Source organism: Tursiops truncatus, chromosome 1 (assembly GCF_011762595.2).
Source record: "Tursiops truncatus isolate mTurTru1 chromosome 1, mTurTru1.mat.Y, whole genome shotgun sequence".
NCBI lineage: Eukaryota > Metazoa > Chordata > Mammalia > Artiodactyla > Delphinidae > Tursiops > Tursiops truncatus.
This window is the reverse complement of record NC_047034.1, coordinates 172,109,563-172,126,676: the sequence shown is the minus strand read 5'-3', so window position 1 is coordinate 172,126,676 and position 17,114 is coordinate 172,109,563. Positions and strand designations below refer to the sequence as shown.

Below are 17,114 nucleotides of genomic sequence, written 5' to 3'. Positions count from 1 at the left end.
TGGGCGCAAGGAGGGGGATAGTGAGCAAAGGCAACATGGTCCCCATTTCTCTGGAGCTTGTCTTCTCAACCTCGGCGGTACTGATGTTTTGAGCCAGGTAACTGTTTGTTTGGGAGACTGCCCTGTGTATCGTGGGGTGTTTAGCAGCATCCTTGTCCTCTACCCACTAGACGCCAGCAGCAATTATGACAAACACAAATGTGTCCAGGCATTGCTAAATGTCCTAGAGGGGGTAGGGTGGACAGAGTCACCCCTGGTTGAGAACCACTGGCCTAAAGGGAAGACAGACGAGACAGTGGCCAAAGAACGGCACAAGCGATGCATCATTTCAAAGGCAGTCGTGCTCCGAAGGGGTAGGAACACAGTCATAAAGAAAGCAGTTCACAGAGTCAGACTGGATTTAAAACCAACTCTCTTGGCATGGACACATATACACACACACGCTACCAAAGGTAGAATGGATAGCTAGTGGGAAGCAGCTGCATCGCACAGGGAGAGCAGCCCGGTGCTGTGTGTCTACCTAGAGGGGTGGGATAGGGAGGGTGGGAGGGAGACGCGAGAGGCAGGGGATATGGGAACATATGTATATGTATAGCTGATTCACTTCGTGATACAGCAGAAACTAACACACCATTGTAAAAGCAGTTATACTCCAATAAAGATGTTAAAAAAAAAATCAACCCTCTCGAATTATTCTTTAGTAACTTTCCAGTTCTTCCATTATTCTTTGGGTTATTCTTCTGGATGCAGAAAATCATAATGGAATGCCAAGAGAGTTTTTTTTCTTTCTTTTCATTTCAGCCTCAGAATGGCCTTTCCAGCCCAGGGTCCATCATGGCCACTGAGAAGTTAGGGAAAACGGATGTGGCTGCGGCTTTAGATCTTAGTGAAAAGCTGGTAGGTACACCCAGCATCAGTCCCCTCCTGTCCAAAGCTGCGTGCCCTGCAAGTGGTTTAAACGTCAACCCCACATACATATTTATTTGTTACAGTAGCCCCACGAGACCCATCTACTATCCCAGCATGGGCTGGAAATTGCACAGCCAAATTCCTTGGAAGACTGGGTAGTAAGAGTGAATGTTTATGTCTGTTGTCATTCCCCCTCCCGCCCGCCACCCAATTCTCAAAAAGGTATAGTGTAAATGGATGCGGGGAAAATGAAAGTCGTACTAAAAGCCCCAAATGCACTCATTTGCAAAGCATGTGTTTCTTCTCTGCAATTGCAGAAAATGAATGAAACAGAATTAGACGTTTGCCTCCTCAAAGTGGCCACCAGCGGTCTTGGGCCAGGCCTCTTACCTGCGAAACGCTTTCTCGTAGTACATGGATATGAGCAAAACCCTCGGGAGTCTGATGAATATCAAAGATATGTCAGGTCACGTGTCCATGAAACACCTCTCCCCAAAAGAGAGGGAGAAGGTCAACCAGCTTCGACAAAGAGACCTCGACCTGGTGTTTGATAAGATCACCCTACTCAAGAACCAGCTGGAGAGAAAAGAAGAGCTTTTGAGGCGATACGAGAAAGACATTGAACAGCTCAGGTACGGCCCGTGTCCCCGGCAAAAGGCCCAGGCCTCCATTCTCCAGGCTAAACCTCGGGGCAGCTGCAGACCCGTAGGGACGAGGACAAGAGGACAGAGGCCTGGGTGTGGAGGGGGGAGGCGGGATGGTGACTCAGGGCCTGATGGACCCAAGTCTCTGGGCAAGAAAGCAGCAGTTAAAGTACCCTACTCTCTCTTAAGGAATAAGGTGCACCTTTTATGAATGTGTCTGATGTTTCACCACGTGTGTGCTTTTCATAATTCCATCATATTTTCAGTGGTATCAGCTCCCCCACCCTCTCTGGGAAGTTGGGAGGGGCTGGCAGCATAACCTTTGCCACCTTCATGCTACACTTCCACAGCCCATGGGCTATTTATTCTGCCCTCTATTCCCCAAATCTTCATCCTTCTCCCCCACTTGTAATGAAACCGCTAAGTTAGGCATATATGGAAGTGTTTTGAGAATCTCCCAGGTCGGGGGCATTGGTGGTGAGTTGAGAAAGATGAGGGGAAAAGAGACTTTGTCTCTCCTTTGTGCTCAGGCAGAGCAAAGTGTCGGTTCAGATGTACCAGTCACAGGTGGCAAAGCTGGAAGACGACATCTACAAAGAGGCCGAAGAAAAGGCGCTGCTGAAGGAGGCCCTGGAGCGCGTGGAACAGCGGCTGCACCGGGAGAAGAGGGTCAACAGGGCGATCAGGCAGCAGAAGGTGAGAGGTCCCTGCTCGGAGCAGAGCCTCTGAGGCTGCCCCTCAGCTCCCTTTAGAAGCAGCCAGCTGAGGTCCCAGTGGGATCCAGGCAGCACAGAATGCATTCGCCGATGCAAAGGAAGGTGGCAGAATAGCTTTAGCATTAGGCAGACCTGGGTTTAGACTCTTGTTCTACCATTTACTGTGTGACTTCAGGCAGCTTTCTTTCTTTTTTTATTTTTTAACATCTTTATTGGAGTATAATTGCTTTACAGCGTTGTGTTAGTTTCTGCTGTATAACAAAGTGAATCAGCTATATGCATACATATAACCCCATATCCCCTCCCTCTTGCGTCTCCCTCCCACCCTCCTTATCCCACCCCTCTAGGTGGTCGCAAAGCACTGAGCTGATCTCCCTGTGCCATGCAGCTGCTTCCCACTAGCTATCTATTTCACATTTGGTAGTGTATATATGTCCATGCTACTCTCTCACTTCGTCCCAGCTTACCCTTCCCCCTCCCCATGTCCTCAAGTCCATTCTCTACATCTGTGTCTTTATTCCTGGCCTTCCCCTAGGTTCATCAGAACTTTTTTTTTTTTTTATTCCATATATATGTGTTAGCTTAACCTCTCTGAGACTCATAGTCTAGCTTGTCTCTATTTTTTTAAACTTGTTTTTAATTTAATTTTTATTTTATATTGGAGTATAGTTGACTTGCAGTGTTGTGTTAGTTTCAGGTGTACAGCAAAGTGATTCAGTTATACATATACATATATCTATTCTTTTTCAGATTCTTTTCCCATATAAGTTATTACAGAATATTGAGTAGAGTTCCCTGTGCTATACAGTAGGTCCTTGTTGATTATATATTTTATATATAGTAGTGTGTATCTGTTAATTCCAAACTCCTCATTTATCCCTCCCCACCACATTTCCACTTTGGTAACCATAAGCTTGTTTTCAAAGTCTGTGAGTCTGTTTCTGTTTTGTAAATAAGCTCATTTGTATCATTTTTTTAGATTCCCCATATAAGTGATATCATATGATATTTGTCTTTGTCTGACTTACTTCACATAGTATGATAATCTCTAGGTCCATCCATGTTGCTGCAAATGGCATTACTTCATTCTTTTTGACGGCTGAGTAGTATTCCATTGTATATATGTACCACATCTTCTTTGTCCACTCCTCCATCGACGACATTTGGGCTGCTTCCATGTCCTGGCTGTTGTGAACAGTGCTTTCTGAGACTCATAGTCTAGCTCGTCTGTATTTTTTTAACTTGATAATTCGTGTATCTTATCTTGTTCTTTCTATTCAGACAACTATATTTTCTACCAGTTTTATTGAGGCATAATTGACATACAGCACTGTATTGAGCTTAAGGGTGTACAGCATAATGATTTGACTTACCTACCTCATGAGATGATTACCACAATACGTTTAGTGAACATTCCGAATTTTTTTAAAGGCGGCTATTCTTCCTTTCATTGTTCTGCCAGGTGCTAGGGATACGCCGATGAATAAGCTCTCTGAGAATAAAGATTTTGGTTTGCCATTCTGAGTACCCAGAATAGTACTCAAGTCCTTCTGACTGGGGGCTGTGTATTTGTACACGCATGCTTGCGTGTATGTGTGTACATGTGAGTATGTGCTGTGTGTTTGCACGTGTGTGTATTTGTATGTGTGTGTGTGTTGCCTGCATGAGCTCTAAGGAGGCCAAGGTCATAGAAGGGTGCCCTTCTCCTCAACCAGGAGGTGATGGTCAGATAGCTCCTTGCAGAAGCCTGCCCTCCATCCTGCAAACCTTCCAGGCAGTAGGTTTCCAGACAGCAGGCTCTCTGGCTTATAGCCCCAGAAATGAAAAGTGGCTGTCCTGCTCTGAGGGAGCCTGGATGCGGTGTTTCCAGTACTCACTGCTCTGAATTAAACATCACAGGCCTTAGTCTGCGTGTGTCATGGGGCTGCCTCAGGCAGAGGACAGCTTCCTTTCACACCAAGCAATGCCAGGGAGAGCTGGGCCAGTGGCAGAGCTGTGACTTTCCCTTTGATGTGCCCTCTGGAGAGCTCACCCCTCCCTGAAGTGACCCCCCCCACCGCCCCCAGGGCTTGGCAGGCTAGGCCCCAAAGCAGAGACACCAGACCACAGAATGGGACAGCAAAGGGCCCAAAAAAAGCCATTGTCATGTACTGAAAACCTGAGGATTTACATAATCAGGCTTCACATGCATTATTCATGGGCTGCCTCATTCATAACACAATGCAAGGGACGTGCCAGCCTGTTTGGCGCTAGACATCCTTCAGCCCAGAAGGGTCTGAAATGGCCAAGTTGAACCTGTGTCAGGGTCCCCAGAAGAGCTACAGCTAGTAGCTTTCAAATTCGTGGAATTCACAGTTGGGGGAAAGATGTATATGAACTACAGCCATGATCGTGGCGTCGCCGATGGTATCGTGTACTGAGCACTCACCAAGGGGCAGGCACCTGCTCCACACCGCACATGCTTCATCTCTCCCGTCAACCCACGAGGGATGCTGGCAAGTGTCGGCCCCTTAGAGAGAGGGTACCGTTCCCTGGCTACTAAGCGGCAGAAACAGGATTCCCTCCCCACCTGCTGCCCTCCCCAGCCCATGTTCACTTTTTCACACCCTTTCCTTCTGGGTCTCCCTTACCAGGGTGGCCCCCTTGTATACCTCTCACCGTTGCTCCTGGGGTTTTCACTCCAGGACTCAGGTGTGCATTTCAGGCTTGTTATTAATATGCAGTCAGAAATCCCTGTTTGTCAGGAAGAAAACAATAATAAATTTTAAAGTTTTGCTGGATTCTAAAGGGCACTTGTATACATCTGTCTTGCCATCAGTTCTTTCCAGGGAGTATATCTTCGTTGTTTTTAAGCAGAAATTAACAGAAAATAGAATTCCTCTTTTCTAACTTTTACACTTAGTATTTTCACAAGGAGCCTTAGTTTTTGTAGTCTCCTGTATAAAACTTTGAAACTCTTCACCCGTTCATAGAGGTGGCAGGGTTGAAGCGCTGAGATGAAATTACACATCTTAAGCTTCAGCATTGCCCCCCCCAAAAAACTGTAGTTTGTAGTTTTAACGTTTGACCATCCCTTCACCAAGCAGAACTTTCAAGAATCAAAAGTCGTATTTCCACACTAATACCTTTGGCTGTGAAAATGAGACTTGGTAGAAAATGCTGGGCATCCACAGAGAACTGGGTCTGTGGCTCTGTCCATGTGGCAGAGGGACGGGAACCGTGGCCCAGGCCGTGCTCACTCTAATCCACATCACTCGAGAAGCCGGCAGTGTCTCTCAGAGTTCAGAGGCCGGATTTGGAGTCAAATAGAGGTCAAGCCCCACCGCTGCCCCGAATGACCCTGAGTAAGTGGCTTGACCTCTGTATCGCAGGTTCCTCAACAAAAGCAACCAAAACTGTTAACAAGGGGCCTACTCCGTGGGGCAGCGGGAGGGTTAAATGGCAAAATGCCTGCAGCGCCTGGCACACGGCAAGCCCGGTTTCTAAGGGGGAAGAATAGGCAGCTCATGGATGGGTGGGGATTCCTCTATTTCTTTCAGGGAGCTTCCTGCCAGCTGACGCCTTCCCCGGTCCTCCCAAAGCCGGCAGCTCTTATGGGACACGCTCTTCTCTTTGGTGAATACGACTAGGGCCACGGCCAAGAAAGGACCCAGATACCTTTTGTGAATGGGTTAAGGCTGGGATTTTCAATAGGAAATTTTTAAATGCACAGAAGTTGCCACTTGAGAAGCACGCAAGCCCTTTCTTAGGGCTTGAAGCGTAAGAAAGGCTGAAGGGCACCGGCTGCTTCCGGCAGGAGAAGCCGCTCGGCTCTCCTGCCAATCAAATCTCCAGCCAATCAAGTCCTGGCTAGGGGGCGTGACCACCGCTTTGCCTTGTGGTCTCAGCCAGGAAAACCCCCTAACCTTCTCTCTGCTTAATTAGCTCGTATTCCTCTTCTTTAAGATGAGAATAAAAATGGCGCCTAACTCGTAGCCTTCCATTCAATGGGAGCTTGTATACAAAACCCTTAGCACACAGGACCACAAAGCATACATGCTCTCCTACCATCGTCATTATCCCCATTATTCTATTTAACTCACTCTCTTGCAAGATTTCCTTGGGCCCAGGTATTCTCAAGATTCTGGCTTCCTCCGTGCCACTTGTGGTTTTTTTGTTTGTTTGTTTTTTGCGGTGCGCGGGCCTCTCACTGTTGTGGCCTCTCCCGTTGTGGAGCACAGGCTCCGGACGCGCAGGCTCAGCAGCCATGGCTCACGGGCCCAGCCGCTCCGCGGCATGTGGGATCTTCCCGGACCGGGGCACGAACCCACGTGGCCTGCATTGGCAGGCGGACTCTCAACCACTGCGCCACCAGGGAAGTCCCGCAATTGGTAGATGTTGTGTAGGAGGAGCGTGGGATAGGAGGGGCTTGGGTGGTGCTCTTCCACCCACAATGATAAAGTAGAACCGTGTGGCCAGGCCTATGCAGCGTACGGATAGAAGAAGGCTAAAGAAAAAGACCCTCACCCACCCCCTTCTTCTGCCCACCAATCCCAGTGAATCCCAGCGTCTCCTAGAAACCTCAGAGGTGTGTCCCCGAATGGAACAGGTGGGGATGCATTAAACGCTGTTGTGCTTACCTGATATTTTCACTCGGGAACGGGAACGTTTAGAGGGTCTCGTACAGAGCAATGCCAAAGAATCAGCACCTTGCAACTGTTCCTTCAAAGAGAAAGAGAGGCGTACGGAGAGGTTTTGTGATCTTGCAGCCAGACACAAAGTAGGTACCTTATTTTCAAAGGGTAAGAGCTTATGGAGTGTAAATGCCAGCGTGGATGGCCCAAGAAACATCCACACGCCTCCAGTGCCTTCCCCTCCCCCACCCCAGCCCCTGCCCCTGTCCCTTCTCCTGAACAAACGACCTAAGGGACCCAGTATCTGGAGGTGAGAGAAGGCAGAAGGGCAGTACCACCATCCTAGGTGCTAAATGATTTGGGGACATAGAGACAAAATCATAAGAAAAGGAGAAGGGGGGAGTGGGGAATCCCAGGAACCCCTGCCCTAAGAAGGAAGTATGTGGGTGAAAGAAGGGGGGAAAGTGGTACAGAATGGAGCCAGAAATAAGGATGAAAGTGCCTATTATAACGATCCCTTCACCTGCCGAAGGGGAGCCCCATTTGGTGGTGGGCTTTCTGGCAGCCCATGGGAAATGGAAAACCCAGTGTGGTCCAGTGTTCACAGCGTCCATGAGATATGAGGGATGTGTTGCTCAGAAGTGTTCACAGAACAAAGACAATACTGGATTTTCCCCCAGAGAGGACATTGTGTGATGTAATGGACAGCACCCCTGAGAACGGCAATGCGGTGTTGGCTGGGCCACATCTGTGCACAGCTCTTGAGACGGACTGATGTCATCACATCCCAGTGAGTTCAGTAAAGTTCAGGAAAAGCAGGTGCACAGGGGCCAGCCTGGGCCCTTCAGTGCCCAGCTGCCCACTGATTGAACTTAATTCAGGAAGGAGTTTTGCAGCAATGTTCAAACTGGGGTTCCCTGGCGCCTTTGGGTGCCGTGGAAGGGTGTGACTCTCAAAGCACACACACCTTTCTCCCACCAGAGAAGCTCTCCATTATCTTATACCCCAAGTTCCTCATGGGATTTTGCTTGGATAAACGGTTCTGCAAAAAAAAAGTGGGGGGGGGCAGGATGGGGTGGGAGAGAAGAAGGCTGTTGGTTTAAAACTAACCCCTGCTTTATAATATCTGGGAACTTGGATAGTGACTGTGTCAACTGAGTTTGTGATAAATACTGAGTGGCTGCAGGCTCGAGGCCTTCTCCACGGAAAACACCTGGATGGCAACTGTCAGTTCAATATGGGCCCATCAGCCTTCACGGACAGTCCTCTGAGGGTAGAGTTAGCATCCTTCTGGGAGAATGGAAGAGTCTTGTAAGCACCTATGCCCGGTCCCAAAAGACAGCCTTATTTCCTCCATGAGTTTTGTGACTACCCAGTAGGGTTGCCAGATTTAGGGGAAAACACAAAAAACACGATGCCCAGTTAAACTTTAATTTCAGATAAACAGCAAAAGCTATTCAGTATAAATGTCCTAAATATTACACGGGGCATATTCACACTAACAAATTTGTTGGCTTCATTCTGAAATTCAGATTTAACTGGGCATCCTGTATTTTATCTGGCAACCCCTCCAACGTGTACTGAGCACCAACTAGACACCGAACAGGGAGGTTCTGAAGCAGGTGTCGCAAGATGGCAGCCCACAGATATATTCCATTTGGCTCATGGGATTTTTTTTTAAGTTATGTTTCAAAATAGGGCAGTTTCCTGGAATACTCTGGATTTCCAGCTTCCCTGGGAAACTCGGAAGATCTGGCGACCCTAGGCCCACAGACCCACAAGCCACCATCACAAGCCTCCATCTTCCAGGCCCCTTAGAAAGGCACTGGGCTCGTGTGTTTGCTGCTGTCCACCACCACCCCAGCTCACTTCCCCCACTTCTTTTACTTTCCTGGCCCCTGTAGGAGTCAGGTTGGCGACCCCGGTGGATACTCAGAGCTCTCGGAGAAAGTCTCTTTCCTGACACCACTGCACATTCACCTGCGGAGTGTCAGTCTGCAAGGGAGACCCCAGTTCCCTCTCACTTTTGTGTCTCCAGTGCCTAGGGGATGCTCTTTCTTTGATGAGCTGCCCCTGAGGTGCGGGGCCTTGAGCAGATCAGGGTCGGCAACGGTAATCAAACCCCAGGGGAGTGACAGGCTCCAGATTTTCAGTGATGCTGGCTTCCCAACAGGCCCCTGTAGTCCCTGCCAGGGAGGTTAGCCACTGGCGCTTTCAACATTTCCACTGGGTGGAAAGCCACTGGACATCTACAGCCTCTTCCACTGATCTAGGAGGCTCTGCTTCCAGCTAAAGCAGATCTGTCCTCCAAGAAGAATACAGTATCCTTCATAGCCTTCTTGATTGACCACCTCCTTCCCTGCTGCAATCTGGAACAGAGATTCCCTAAAAGGTTCAGCAGGACAGTGTAGCATTGCCCCAAAGCCACACCCCCTTCTGCAGACCTCCATCCTCACCTCCTCACCTAGGAAGGCTCAACATTCCATCCAAATGGGTAGCATCTGAAAGTTGAGAAAAATCCATTTTTCTCTGATGCAAAAGGCAAAGAAGAACATAAGCTAAATTTTGTCAGTGTTCTTTCTGTGTTAAAGAGATGAATGTTTGTAGAGATGGTGAAGAACTCAAAAGATGCAGAACTCACATTTCCAGGTGAGCAAGAAGAGAGAAGAGAGAAAACCATAGAACGTCAGCAGGAAGCCCAGTTGACAGTTATCCCACATCTATTATGTATTGGGCATTCGGCATGTGCGAGGCACAGAGCCAAACACTCGACATGCAGTATCTCATTTAAGCTTCACAACAACCCTATGGGGTGGGTGTTGTTACTATACCCAATTTACAGATGAGATGTCTGAGGCTCAGAGACTTTAGGAGAGCTGGGAATTAGTGCAGATCTGACACCCAGGTGAGGGCTAGCTTTTCCTCCTTTAGGTTATAAACCTCCAGGTAATAAACCTGATACATTTCCAGTGGCATTTCTCTTAAATTTCAAGGAAGCATCCTCTAGAATTCTCTTAAAAGTTGAGAATTAAGACTATGAAATCTTGAACATGTTGAAACATTGCCATTGACAAATCAGCCCTGGAACTGGAATTAAGCCAATCCACGTTCCCACTTTGCAGACAGTAGAGGCGAGCTCTCAGGAAGCTTGAAAGCCAAACACATTTTGGTTGAATATGAGAGAGGAGACATTCAAGTTTGCTAAAAGGCCACAGTCATGCTGAGGCAACCACATTATCATGGGAAGAAACGAAGATATTCTAGGTGAGGGATATATTTGGAAAATAGAAGCTTCTCAACCAGCATCCTTGTGCTAAGACCAGAAGGTGGTTACTACCTAGAGCAGCATGTTAAAAGGATAGAGAGCATCCTGAGGGCCCCACTTGATCTGAGACATTTGCCACCCTGCAAAGTGGAAATGACGGGAAGTTTGTTACTTATTCATTCACATACATGATTGAGCTGGGAGGAGGCAGAAACTGCCCTACATCTAGGTTTTGTCTGAGGACCACCTGGGGGTATAAAATGGCAGAGGGGGTATTGGGATGGGTCCCGGATGCTGTGGGAACATTGTGCTTCTCTGAGATGTGAGACCCCCTGGAACTTCACGCTGCCTCTGGCTTTAACAGAAGCGGGGCACATGGTGCTCCGGCTAAGAGCAAAGAGCCAGCTTCCCATTCTCCCTGCCCTCCAGCCTGAGCCTAGAAGTTTGGTGTCTAGGATCTCCTCAGTACAGAAAGGTTTCCTCCAGGTTCCTTGCCAAGTGTAACTTGTGCGACTCCTTCCTCAAGAGTGGGCCTGGAGTCCTTCGGGGGATGGAGTCACCGGGGCCACCTTGAAAAGGATGGTACGTGAAAAATCTGCTCCGTCTCGCCCACTCGTAAGAGAGTCTCCGTCTCTAACAAGCTTCAGAACTGACACCTCCTACCTTTTTAAGACCCTCTGGTTTTTTGTTTTCTGTCCTCCAAATGCCATTCATCGATTTTATATATTTTTTCCATTGCAGCTAACAGTCTTCTATAATTGTTTGTCAGTCATATGCTAAAGGGGGAAATCTTCTAGTTGACAAATATTTGTTGAATACCTAGTCTAGGCCACATATTGTGGTAGAAACTGGGGACAGAAGAATAAACAAGACGATATGATTCCAGCCCTCATTCATTCAACATATATTTGTTGAGAGCCTATGATATATGGCGGGGACTGTCCAGGTGTTAAGGTTCAACCTCGTTCTCAGTGGGAGCCATATCACCCCTGCGAGGCCAAAACTCTACTTTTTTAATGTATAAAGCGCGGACGTACGCACAGCGCTCTCTGTAATATTCAAATTTTATGGACGTGAGAGCAATTAGGAAAAAATGCCTAAGAAGGCTCCTTAGGGGAAGAACGATACTGAAAAAAAGGGTGGGAAACACTGGGTTAGATCAGTGAAGAAACACACAAAACTCCCTGTCTTTCTGGGTTTTATTCTGGGATAAATAAATGAATATAATGATTAAATAACTGCTTTTTGAGGACAAAGGCCAGTGCACTGAGCTCAGGAGCGTATTCCACAGGGACCTCCCTCCCCCCCACTCCCAGGTCAAGGGCCAAGAGAGGCCTCCCTGAAAGGGGGATGTTTAAAACCAAGACCTGAGGTGGTGTGGGAATGAACTGGGATCTTTCTAGAACCGATGCTTGCAGATGCCCAAAGCAGCCACTCCAGTATGCCCGAGTTAATTTCCAGTTAATTTCCAAATTTCCAATCTAGATGTTGTTCTTTAAATGAGGGGCTTCTACCCCCGCCTTGTCCTTCTAAGGACAGGGCATGTGGTTCCAAACACTCAGGCTGAACGCATGTCGCTGCCTGTGGTCACTGGTTCAAGACGGACCTTGCCAGGTTCCCCCAACCCTCGGGCCTACACTTGCATTTTCACGTTTCCCATCCCCCATCTCTTCCTTTTCCCAGTTCAGCCATCCCGTCTGCCTTCTGCTGCCCCCGTCCCCCCACTCAAAAATGGGGACCAAAGCTTGCTCTGTGGTGCCTCCCACCCCAAGCTCGTGGCAGACCTGGGGCTCAGGGGATCCTGGGACCGAGGAATCTTTATTTTTAAACAAACACCCAGACTCCAACTCCGACAGCCAGCCCCACACCGGGTCAGGGCACTGGCATCTGGGAAACACCCAGAGCCAGCAATTTTATTGAAAATCAAATAAAAAAGGATACAAACGAAAAGTGGTTTAGAGGCGAAAGATTTTCAACATTTCCTGTCTGTTTTCCTTTTATCTGGGCATTCCTGCCAAGATTTACTTTGTGGGCTAGTGTAGAGATGTTAGCCTTTCTTACCCTGAAATGATTTTTTTTCCCTTGAAATGATTTTGAACGCAGTCTCACAACACATTCAAGTCAGCCACTGGCACAGGTCTGGCACCTGTCTTAAAGAGAAAAGAGCTGCAGAGATGGTCCTAACAGCCCCTTCCATTGAAATCCACCCAGAACCTCCTCTCAACCCCTGAGAAAGACAGGACATTCTGGTCCCTATTTGACAGATGAGGAAACCAAGGGTCACGCAGCCAGTGGCAGAGCTGAAACCACCTGACTGAAACCAGCTGAAACCAGCTGACTACCCACCAGCCCTCTTCCCCCAGGGGCATGTGTTGGAGTCAAAAGCTTGCAGGAAGGCAGTGTGCAACCTGCTGGGAAGAAACTTGCAAGGTACAGTGGCATCTACAGTACATACAGAACCGTGTGAGTGAGATTCTTGGGTTGCAATTAATAGAAACCTATTCAGAAAGAGGGAGGGGGGGCTTCCCTGGTGGCGCAGTGGTTGAGAGTCCGCCTGCCGATGCAGCAGACACGGGTTCATGCCCCGGTCCGGGAAGATCCCACATGCCGCAGAGCAGCTGGGCCCGTGAGCCATGGCCGCTGAGCCTGCGCGTCCGGAGCCTGTGCTCTGCAACGGGAGAGGCTGCGACAGTGAGAGGCCCGCGTACCGCAAAAAAGAAAAAAAGAGGGAGGGGGCTTTTTTAAGGATATAGGGGTGAGTGCCTCATAAAAAGTGAGAGCTGAAAGAGAGCCTGGCCTCGAAATAGAACTGGTAAGCCATCAGATCTCAGACATCATCTCTTTTACACACACACAAGCATGTGCACGCACACACACAGGCCATATCTCCTCTCTGTCTCTCTGCATGGCTCCCCTGATCTCTGCTCTCTCCAGTCATGTGACAGGAAGGAATGACCTCACGGTCCCCCAGTTCAAAGGACCAGCCCAGGGAGCAAGTGGCATCTTAGAGGCCATAACCCCAAATCCTGGGAGTGACCATTTTAAAAGCCCAGCCCGTGCCAAGTGCCCGATCAGCTATGACCAGGGACAGAGTCACACACATGGCTGCCTGGAGCCAGGAGTAGTGCTCAGAAAAGGGTTAGACGACCCCCTAGAGTATCCTGCATTTTCCCCTCCTAAGACATCAGAGACATAAGGCATTCCGTTCAGTAACAGCTTTTCGAGCGAAAGTCCATCCCAATGAATGTGCCTATAATCAGAAACTCCTGGTTCGAAGAAAGATGCAAATGTAAGAAGAAAATGTTATCTGTGTATCTGGAAGAGTGTACACCAAAATGTGAATAAGGTTACCTGTGGGTAGTGTGATAATGGTGGATCATTTTACCTTCGTTTTGCTCACGTCTATGTGTGTATATAAATATTTTTTACAACAAAGATTTTATTTTGAGTAAAAAAAAAATGCCATTTGAGAAATATTTGGGGATGTCCCTACAATTATAGAGTTTGGGCATTTGTTGCTCTTGCTTGTTGAAGGTTGGAGCCAGAAAAGACACCCCAAAGATGGACCAAGAAAGGGAGATGCTGAAGAGAGAAGCGTCCAGCAAATCCAGCCAGAACCTTCTGTTTTCTAAACCTGGTGGAAGGAACTAGAAACGTCGTCCCGCTGGGCCTCGCGTGATCCTCCGTGAGTCAGTGTAACTCTTCCGCATCAAACTACTAAGATGCTTTTTTAGGACTTTAAAGGTTGCTACCCTAGTGTGTTGCTTCCTAGACTGGTATTTTGCACAATACTGTATTTTGGAGTGTGTGAGGAGAGGGGTTCTTTTCACAGATATTATGAATGTAAACATACTCAGGCATATGAAGAATAAGTTTGAAATTCAGACTCCTAGGCCCGGTAGATACAATTATGTGTTTGGGTAGTGACAAACCCAAATGTCACACCTCCAAGGAGCTCCAAGAAATCCGCAGTTGAGAAAACCCAGGGCGTGTACTGGGGCCACAGGACAGAATGGTAACCTCAGGGCTGTTGGGGCCATGGTATAGTGCATTTATATCTGAATTTATTATAATAAATTTGAACACCAACCTGTTTTATCGCTTCCCTAACAGTGAGTCATGTTTATATGGTGCTCTGCGGTTTTCAAAACACTTCTCATCTAATCCTCTCCCAAGCCCTGGGAGGTAAATAGCATTATGTTCCCCATTTTACAAATGAGGAAGCTGAGGTCCAGAGAGGTTAAATGGCCCACCTAAAGTCACACAGCTAGTAAATTCAAGAATTGGGTCTGGAACCCAGGTTTCTAACTCCATCTCATGCTGCCCATTCTGCCGCACCAAGACAGACCAGTAGGTCAAGTCCCAGGCCATCAGGACAGACCAAGTACCCAGTCATCAAAGAGCACACTGCCCAGGTGGACACACCCCTTTCCCATGGTGTTCGAAGAGACTCTCATTTTTGCCCTCTCTCCAGCCATCTGATCTCTCCCTGCCTTTCTTGTACGGCCAAAGACCACCAAACAAAACAGGAGGAAGAGCCAGAAGTCATGAATATCATTTATTTTTTATCTTTAAAAAGCCACAGTAGGGCTTCCCTGGTGGCGCAGTGGTTGGGAATCTGCCTGCCCATGCAGGGGACGCGGGTTCATGCCCCGGTCCGGGAAGACCCCACATGCCGCGGAGCGGCTGGGCCCGTGAGCCATGGCCACTGAGCCTGCGCGTCCGGAGCCTGTGCTCTGCAACGGGAGAGGCCACAACAGTGAGAGGCCCGCAAAAAAAAAAAAAAAAAAAAGCCACAATAAAAATATTTTGATATTTTAAAACCAAATGCATTCTTTATACTGATTAAAACTAGAAGGAAATGGGAAAAATTATTTGCAAGATCTTCCACTAAAGGTACTTCTTACACAGTGAGAAGGGTGAGCATCACCTGACCTTAAAAATAATCTTGAAAATCCCAGCAGTTTTCCATAAAGAACATATTACTTATACTGTACCATATCCCCAAATCCAAAACAGCCATCTCCAGCACCAGGAAAGATCACTTGGTCAGGCAGTAGTTAGGCAGCTGGCTCACGTTTGGAAGCCAAATTGTGTGGGGAAAAAAGTACTCTGGTTGAATACAAATATTTGAATTTGCATAAGTTAAATGTAATGCCTATGTGACTCCACTGTATCTGAGGTCTTTCAAAGGACGTGTTAATTTGTATCATATCAACGTTGCAACCCACAATGGCAAATTCCTTTCTCCACTCCTTGAACTAGATGGTTCTTTAGGTGTCTCCTCAGCCACACACACCCCTTTCTCTGAGAATGCACATTCCCCAACCAGGTTTACCCTACCTACTGCTGCTCTCTTGGCCACACCTGATTGGCTGATCAGTAGATAGTCTACCCAAGCCAGACCAATCAGGTTTCTCTTCTAACCCAAGCTGGGCCAATCAGCACCTGTGCCCTTGATATTTGGAAGTGGGACACGGAGTTACCACACAGGGTCATTAATGGTCCGGAGCTGAAGGTCTTGATGCGGTTCCCAGCTGGGGTGGCCATTTCTCGCACTGTGTTTGGAGAAACAAAGCCAGTCTTAGAAAGAGATGGCCAGGATAGATAAGCAACAAGTAGAGACAAGAAACCAAGACCCAGGGAATTCCCTGGCGGTCCATTCTGCGCTTTCACTGCCAAGAGCCCGGACTCAATCCCTGGTCAGGGAACTAGGATCCCATAAGCCACACAGCATGGCAAAAAAAAAAAAAGAAGAAGAAACCAAGACGACCCCCAGAGAGACAGTGCAGCAGACACTACAAGCCCCTTAGTCATTGCCTCCCTCTACTGTATAAGCAGCACGCTAAACGCCCTCATTTCCCAGCCTCCCTTGCAGCTAGACCTGGCTGTGTTGTTCAGTTCTGGCCAATGACATGCAGGTGAAGGCCCTGGGCAGGGCTTCCCTTCTGGAATTAAAGGCAAGGCTTTGCTAGGAGAAAGTTTTTCTCTTTGTCCCTTTGCCTTGTCTCCTTTTTCTCTCCTGGAGCTCAGACTTGGAGCTGGAGCAGCCGTGTTGGGGATCACCAGGTAACAAGCAGGAGACCAAAGCCCACCTCAAAGGACAATGGAGTAGAAAGACATGAAAAGTCTGGGTGGGAGCCTAGTGGCACCACTGTGCTCTGCACTGTACCTGAACTGCCTACCTCTGTACATCCTGTTGTATAAATAAATAAATCCCTATCAGTTTAAGCCACTGTGGTCAGATGTACCTGTCTGTGCTGTGGAGCAAACCACTCAAAACTTAGTGTCTTAATACGGCAACGATTATTTCTCATGATTCCACGTGTCAAGCTGGCCACTGGTACTGGTCCGGTTGGTTTGGCTGGGCTAGTTTAGGGTGGCTTCGTGTACATGCCTGCCTGGTCACTGGCTGGGTTAGGGCAGTGGTTCTCAACTGGGGGCGATTTTGCCACCCAGGGAGCATTTGGCAATGTCTGGACACACTTTGGTTGTTAAACTGGGGTGGGGGTGATACCATCACCTAGGGGTGGAGGCCAGGGATTCTGCTAAACATCCTACAGTGTACAGAACAGCTTCCCACAACCAAGGCTTACTTGATCCAAAATGTCAATAGTACCAAGAAGGAGAAACCCTGGTCTAGAAAGGCCTCAGCTGGGACGTCTGATTCTGCCTGGTGTGGTCCCTCATCACCCAGCAGGCCAGACCAGGCCACGTGTGGGGGGTACAGGTTTCCGAGAGCAAGCCCCAAAGCACACTTTTCAAGTCTCCACCTGCCTTGTGTTTGCCAACATCGCATCAGACAAAGCAAGCCACGTGGCTAGAGTTCATTTGGGAGGGGCTCCAAATGTTTACAATCTACCCACATGCAGGTTTCTGTCGTTTAAAGCTGAAGGCATTCCAACTGATGCAGAAAGTTGCCCTGATTCCTGATGACTTTCTGGTTCCTGGTTTCTTTCCTTGGAAA

The 17,114-nt window shown here is 48.1% G+C and overlaps 1 protein-coding gene across 1 annotated transcript in view; it reads left to right on the top strand.

The window, feature by feature from the left end:
- The window catches only part of FHAD1 (forkhead associated phosphopeptide binding domain 1), a 139,021-nt gene extending 122,605 nt beyond the window's left edge, over positions 1–16,416 (top strand). Inside the window, exons 28-33 of the mRNA XM_073804661.1 lie at positions 802–897; positions 1,321–1,541; positions 2,084–2,249; positions 5,809–5,884; positions 12,474–12,577; positions 13,682–16,416. Of these exons, the coding sequence (XP_073660762.1) occupies positions 802–897; positions 1,321–1,541; positions 2,084–2,249; positions 5,809–5,884; positions 12,474–12,577; positions 13,682–13,798 (780 nt within the window). The 3' untranslated portion in view covers positions 13,799–16,416. The remainder of the gene's footprint in view (positions 1–801; positions 898–1,320; positions 1,542–2,083; positions 2,250–5,808; positions 5,885–12,473; positions 12,578–13,681) is intronic.
- Positions 16,417–17,114: the final 698 nt, after the last annotated feature.